Source organism: Tupaia chinensis, unplaced genomic scaffold, assembly GCF_000334495.1.
Source record: "Tupaia chinensis unplaced genomic scaffold, TupChi_1.0 Scaffold000386_1, whole genome shotgun sequence".
Lineage (NCBI taxonomy): Eukaryota > Metazoa > Chordata > Mammalia > Scandentia > Tupaiidae > Tupaia > Tupaia belangeri.
The window spans coordinates 2,819,195-2,825,854 of NW_006159888.1; the positions used below are offsets into that span (position 1 = coordinate 2,819,195).

General features: G+C 61.9%; 2 protein-coding genes across 2 annotated transcripts in view; one reads left to right on the forward strand and one right to left on the reverse strand.

The window, feature by feature from the left end:
* The window catches only part of LIMS2 (LIM zinc finger domain containing 2), a 27,389-nt gene extending 26,010 nt beyond the window's left edge, over positions 1 to 1,379 (forward strand). The window contains 2 exon segments of the mRNA XM_014589842.1: positions 418 to 540; positions 763 to 1,379. Coding sequence (XP_014445328.1) covers positions 418 to 540; positions 763 to 802 — 163 coding nt within the window. The 3' untranslated portion in view covers positions 803 to 1,379.
* A 657-nt stretch (positions 1,380 to 2,036) lies between these two features.
* The window catches only part of MYO7B (myosin VIIB), a 79,179-nt gene continuing 74,555 nt past the window's right edge, over positions 2,037 to 6,660 (reverse strand). Inside the window, exons 42-50 of the mRNA XM_006153691.3 lie at positions 5,931 to 6,066; positions 4,999 to 5,112; positions 4,661 to 4,748; positions 4,269 to 4,375; positions 3,690 to 3,875; positions 3,263 to 3,379; positions 2,978 to 3,061; positions 2,708 to 2,827; positions 2,037 to 2,416 (exon numbers count right to left, since the gene is read on the reverse strand). Of these exons, the coding sequence (XP_006153753.1) occupies positions 2,315 to 2,416; positions 2,708 to 2,827; positions 2,978 to 3,061; positions 3,263 to 3,379; positions 3,690 to 3,875; positions 4,269 to 4,375; positions 4,661 to 4,748; positions 4,999 to 5,112; positions 5,931 to 6,066 (1,054 nt within the window). The 3' untranslated portion in view covers positions 2,037 to 2,314. The remainder of the gene's footprint in view (positions 2,417 to 2,707; positions 2,828 to 2,977; positions 3,062 to 3,262; positions 3,380 to 3,689; positions 3,876 to 4,268; positions 4,376 to 4,660; positions 4,749 to 4,998; positions 5,113 to 5,930; positions 6,067 to 6,660) is intronic.

Consider the following 6,660-nt stretch of genomic DNA (forward strand, 5'->3'; position numbering starts at 1 on the left):
ACACTGCAGGAGGCTGGGGACACAACCCAGGGACCCTGGGGTCTGGGAGGGCAGGGCATCCCAGCCCGGGGAATAAGTATTCAAAGGCAAAGAAGTCAGCAGCCTCGGGCGCAGGGCCGTGGGTTGGCTGGAGCTGCGAGAGGCGAGTCCAGGCCCAGGTCTCAGAGTGCATGGGTTCTGGAGTGTCAAAAGCTGAGAGAAGTCTCTAGGAAGGAAGGAGGACTCAGGCCTACCTCCTAATCTGCTGTGGCCTCTGGCCAGATGCCCACCCTGGGGCCTGCCTGCTGGCTGGGAGCAGCCTGGGCTGGGGAGGCTGCAGCCAGGGGCTGAGGGAAGCTGGCTCCTCCTCCTCCACGGTCACCCACCTAAGGTCAGAATCTGAGGGGCTGGGGCCTCCTGATGCTGGCCTCCCCCTAGGAACAAGTTTGTGGAGTTTGACATGAAGCCCGTGTGTAAGAGGTGCTACGAGAAGTTTCCACTCGAGCTGAAGAAGCGGCTGAAGAAGCTGTCCGAGCTGACCTCCCGCAAGGCCCAACCCAAGTCTGTGGACCTCAACTCAGCCTGAAAGCTCTGCCTGATCCCCACCCACCCTGCTCCCTCCCTCCTCCTGGGGCCTCCCACTTCTGTCTGCTCCCCATATTCATTATCTGCCTTTCTCCCCCTTCCTGTTCTCTCCCACCCATTTCCTCCCTGTCTGCTCCGGCACCTCCGCCTTCGCCTTCTCCGTGTCTCTCTCCTTTGCTGTGGCTCCTTTCTTCCCAGGAGGCCCGGGACCACGACTGACAACCATATCTACCTGTGACCACCAGCTACAGCTCATGAACCTCCAGGGTCAGGAGCAGGTGGGACCCTGCTCTCACCTGCCTGGCTTGGACCACAGCTCCCAGCCCCACCTGTCCTGGCCTGCCCCTTCCCACAGGGCCTTGGTCACAGTCTCCCGGGTGAGCCTCTGCTCAGCCTGGGCTCACTGTGTCTGTGTACTGAGGTGTCCATACCAGGGCAGCCCATCTGGACCCAGGGACAGAGCCACACAGAGGGGTCCCTGGGAGCTGTCCCCGACTGTGGAGCTGCTCACCCAGCCCTGTGGGACCCCTGTGCCCACACTGGGCCAGCAAATCCTGCACCACCCCCCAGGAGCCAGCTGGAGGGGCAGGAGCCCCACTCCTTCCATCAACACTCGGGCGGCCTTCCTGATATCCTGGCTTGGCCACCCACCCTCCTCACCCAGGGCCTACGAGGAGCCTTTGGGTGCAGCTGGGGTGAGGCCGGGGTGAGGAGGAGTGGTTTGTGCCCACCACCAGCAAGGACACTTCCCCCCTGGTCAGCACAGACCTGGCATCAGGCTCACGCTTATGCAATGAAGGCTATTCACATGAGCACAGTGGCCTGAGTAGTGTGTGTTTGTGGGATGAGAGGGGCAGTGGGGGTGGGTAGGGACCATGTGGGCATGTCTGCTGGGGTTGTTGAACTCAGAACGGGCAGGTGAAAGAGTTCCTGCAAGGCTAGCCTCACCCCAGGCCAGGCTGTCCTCAGGCTTGGAGACAGGCCAGCCAGGAACCCTTGGGCCCAGACAGCAGAGCCCATGTAGGCTGGCATGGTGGCAGAGTGAGGTGGTGGACTCAGATAGGGCCTTCCAGGTCCTGTGTCCAGCTCTGCCCACTGTCCAGGAACAGGCTTGTCTTAGCACGAAGCCAGCAGCCCGAGGACAAGCAGCCACACCCTCACCCTCTTTGGTAGTCCAAGTGTCCAGAGCCCAGAGGAAGGGAGAAAAGATGTGCAGAGGGGCCTCGGTGGCCTGCGGGTACCTCTCCCTCTCCCCAGTCTAAGAAACAGGAAGGAAGGGAGAAAGGGAGGAAGGAGAAACAGTGAGGGAAGTCAGTCCTGGGGAATGTATCAACAGTCGCCATTCCTTGCACTGAAGAAGTCTCGATTCATTTTGCTTTTTCTGAAAGAGATCTTCTGCAGGGCAGGTCCTCTCAGGCCTCCTGCCCACCTGGCACCCAACCCTGGCCCTTCACGGACACACTCCCTCTGCTTTGAGTTTTATTGGACTTTCCAGGATAGGGGCTCCTCCCAGCCATTCATCTTCAGCATGGAGGGCTGAGACTCCTTGCCCCGCTCAGGCCCCTCCTTTGGCCTCATGATCACTGCCCAGGAGACAGAGGCCCATCCAGGGTGCTGAGGAGGGGGTCTAGGGGGACAGCAGCATGGAGGGCTGCCTGCTGAGGGCAGACCCTGAGCCCAGGGGATCTGGGGAGTTGTCACCAGCTCCCCAGATCAGGAACGGTGACTGTGGGAGAGCCTGCGCCCGCCACTAGGAGTTGGCAGTGGCCTGCGCCTTGGAGCCCCGCTGCTTGCTCACGGTGCTCAGGAGCTGTTGCACGTACGAGGTCAGCAGGTCGTCCATCTTGTAGCCCTGAGCAGGGGACAGGGGGTTGTCAGGCTGTGAACTCAACCCTGGCAGCATTCGGTGTCCCTACCTTACACCACAGCTGAGCAGGGTGTGGCAGGGAGGGAGGACGGCGCCTGCTGTTGGGGCTGCCACGTCCCTCCCCACTCAGAGGGGCCCATGATGGCAGAACTGCAGCAAGGCCACAGGGCTGCCAGCCCCGGGGATCACTTAGCTTTCCCCTGTGCCCCTTCACAGAACCCAGCCCTGGTGCCTCTGGTCTGGCGGGTCTGGGCTAGGAGCAGGGGCCTGGCTCACCAGAGAAGTCTCGCACAGCAAGCGGCTGCCCCGGCCCAGGCTGCCCAGCACCATGTGGAAGTAGGTGCTGCCGCTGCTCCAGCTGGAGATCTTGGTGAAGGGGTAGGTGGTGAGCAGCTCCTGGGGGCAGAGAGGTGGTGGGTGGGGAGCCAACCAGGGCCCGGCCAGCCCGGAGGCCTGCAGAGCCCATGGGGGACAGGATGGCAGGCATGACATGCTGAGCAGGTGGCCACATTCCCCCTGCACGGTGACCTAGGCCCCTGGCGCTACCTTAGTCTTGGGATGGATGAGCAGAACGCCGTGTCGGTTGATGGCGATGAGGACGATGTCCGGGTAGGAGGGCTCTGAGGTTTGCTGGGGAGGCAGGGGCATGGTGGTCACAGTCCAGTTGGGAGGCCAGGTGGCTGTCTTTTAGGGGCTCACTGAGGCACATGCATGTACACAAACACCTGTTCCAAACCTGGTGGCTGGCCTCACCCTGAGATGTGTGCTAGGGCAGTCAGAGTGGAGAGGGGCCTGCTTGGGTGGGGAGGCCCAGCCTGGGGCCAGGCCTACCTTCACTTCGAAGAAAGCAGACCCAAAGGTGGGCCAGCGGCAGATCCACTTCAGGAAGGCCACCTTGGCCTCCTCTACCGTCTTGTCCTTGTGCTTGTCATAGGCCAGAAGGATGCTCTGGAGAAGGGGAAGGCCAGTGAGGGCCTGGGCAGGGTACCCTGCCCACATGGGCCCTCCACGAGGAGCCTGGGTATTCTAAGGCCAAGGTCCTGGGCCAGAGAAGCACCTGCCCAAGGCTGATATGAGAGTGTGAAGGGCAGGAGTGGGGAAGACAGTGTCGGTGCTGTGGACAGGGTGGGGACGGGCAGACCAGCCCACCCTCCGTGCGCCTCGATGTGCCTCTCCTGCTCAGGCAGGGCCTGGCGCCCAGGTGAGGTTCCCGGTAGGAAGAGCAGCTGAGGGCCCTCTCCCCAGCCCTCATGAGGACCTTTTTCCATTCCTCTGAGGACATCAGGCGCGTGAGGTTCTCCGGTACCAGCTCCCTCAGGATCTTGGGGACATTAGCCAGCTGGGACCGGTCGTTGTCAAACTGGGCCTTGTAGATGAGGCTTGCCAGATGGACGGCATCCTCCCGCGAACATTTGTGGAAGCCACGCAGGTACTTGGGCAGCTCCTAGTGGTGGACACGCTGGGCTTCAGGCTGCCAGCCTGCCCACCCCACCTCTCCTTTGTGCTCAGGTTTGGGGGCCCGGGGTGTTAGCCCACCGATCCAGGAAAGACTACAACTAGAGGGTGGATTTCCAGCCCCTGAAACGACTCCAGAGGCAGGATACTCCCTGGTGCCACCCCCCAGCTGCTGTGCTGCTGGTGCCTGCACGGTCACTGTCCCCAAACACTATTACCCTCTGCTCCTGCCTTCAGAATCCTCAGGAGCTTGGCCTGCCCATCTTGAGAGGACTCTGTAGGAGCTGGGCCGGCCATGTGCTGGTGCCCAGGGCTAGACCTGCTGCCTCCTCTAGTCTCAGGGCAGGAATGGGGTGACCCCCTGGGGGCGCGGCCTGGGTACCTGGTGGTAATGGAGTATGGTGTCTGCGCTCACATCCTTTCCTGGGACCACGCTGAGCCACAATTTCCGCATAAAGTACACCTGGTAGGGCAGCGTCACGGGGGCCCCTGGGCGAGGGGCAGCAGTGGGCACCAGGCCTAGTCCCAGCCCACACCCACCCCACCTGGCAGCCTCTGGAATGTCCTTGGACCTCCTTATTCACCCTGAAGTACAGTCATCTGCTCTAGGGCAGTGTCCCCAGGGCAGGGCCCTCACTGCCTGGTCCCAGGGCCTGACTGTACTCACCTCCCAGGGACATATGGGGGAATGAACAAAGCCTGCCCAGAGAGGCAGAGTCCTGCTCCTGCCCCTCCATCTCAGCTCCCTACCTCCCACCAAGGGAGCCCCCTCACCTTCTTTCTGGGGCTTGTTCTTCTTCACCCAGTCAGACACCTGCCTCAAGGAGTCGAAGAAGAAGTCTCCCTCCTTCTGGCTGAAAACCTGGGGTGGGTGAGGTGCAGGGAGGCAGGCAGGTGGAGTGACTTCCAGGGGACTATCCTCCAGCAGGGCCCTCGGCCACCTGTGGCCTGGTAGGCTGGCCACCTTGGGCTGCCTGTGGCCACCAGTGTGTAGGCTTGGACTGGCTCTGAGACTGCTCCCTTCGTCCTAGCCCTGCTCGGGTGCTGTCAGACACCATCCTCGGCCCCACTGCCCAGCACCGACCCTCGGGCCCTGCACCAGGCAGGCTCACCTTGTCTGCGATCTTGACGAAGAGGCTGCAGCCCTCCCACGAGGCCAGCTGCAGCTTGGAGGCAATGTTCTCGCACACATCTCGCACACGCGTGTTGGTGCCCACCTCCAGCATCTAGTCAGAGTGGTGGCAGAGAGGCCTCAGAGCCCAGCCTCGGCCGCCCGGTGTGACATCTTGGAACATGGGGTGGCCGGATGTGCCTTCACAGCCTGGTGCTCTGACACCTTCATAAAGCTTGGGCTGGACAAGTCCTGTCTCCAGAAAGACAGGCCTCCCTCCCCACAGGACACTGGCCAGATGGTGACATTGTTACAACATTCACTGCCTGGGCTTTAGACCTTGCTCTGAGAGCTCTGCAGTCGGACTGTGGAAACTTGCCCCCACAGGGGCTGCTCATCCCCAGGTCACAAAGGGCAACGTGCCCTTGCACAGGATAAGAAGGTGGCATCACCCACCTGGACTCCTCGACCTGCTGGTCACAGTTGGGTTCCGCTCAGCTCCCCCTCTTGCCCAGCCCCTCTGCCCTCACCAGCAGCCATGTAGGCCCTGTCCATAAGGCACAGCCAGTGGTGGCACCTGCTCACCTGTACCCTGGGATGGGCAAAGCCCCTAGGGGCCCCGAGTTACACCTACCCTCTCACATCTCTCTGTCCTCAAGTCATACCTTGGCACAGTCCCTACTTCCAATTGTCCTGGCAGGCTGCCCAAGACCCCTGGCCCTCGTGTCTGTACCCCCGGGGCAACATTGGTCCCTGAGGGAGGCTGAGGGTTGCGAGGGTGGTACAAGTGAGATGATCCATAAGGGACCCTGGAAACAGCTCTGCTGGTGACCAAGGAGCACGCCAGGCTGGTGGGGAGGCCACCACAGCCTCCAGAGGCCTGAGACTTGCTGCGGGGGCGCCAGGAGCCCTGCATTGTGGAAGGAGCCTCACCTCACTGGTGTCGTTGGGGAAGTAGACTTTGTGGCAGATGCGGGAGACGTTCTGCTCTGCGGCCTCCACCTCCACCTGGTGTGGGGGCTGCTTCCGGGGCCCTGTCCTGAGTGGGACAGCACACACTGCAGATCCACCCTCCATCCCTGCCCAGCCTCCACTTGGCCCCTGACCACGTGCCAGAATAAAACAAAAAGTAACCCATGACTCCTGGCCGCAGTGTTTCAGCCCTTGCACATCCCAGGATCCAGCATGTGGCTCCAAGGGGGCAGTGATGGCCTGGTCTCACCTTCCAGATGCCCATGGTTCCGAGGAGCCCCAGGAAGGCCTGGGGCTAGGGCAAGGCACCCATGGGAGGACTGGTTGTGTTCTCGTTCTCAAATAGCAGAGGCACTGACGGGCTGGGATGTTGGCAGAAATTCTCCTTCCATGACCACAGCCGCCATTCACCTGGGGCCAGAGGAGGCCACGCCAGAGGAGGCAGGAGGCATGGAGGAAGACAGCCATGGGAGAACTCCCCAATGTTGAGGGATGGGGAGAAGGCATGAGAGGCCAGGGCAGGCCTCTGGCCTCAGCTGTTCTGGGCTGGGCTGGGGCATCTGGGTCACCTCTGGCCCCAGGCAGTCCCTCTGGCCTGGGTGGGTAATAGTGGGGCAGGGGGCTGGTGGCTATGACAGCCTGCTGGGCCTCATCCTGTGCATTCCTCTTGTGGCTTGGGGCTTGTCCTGCC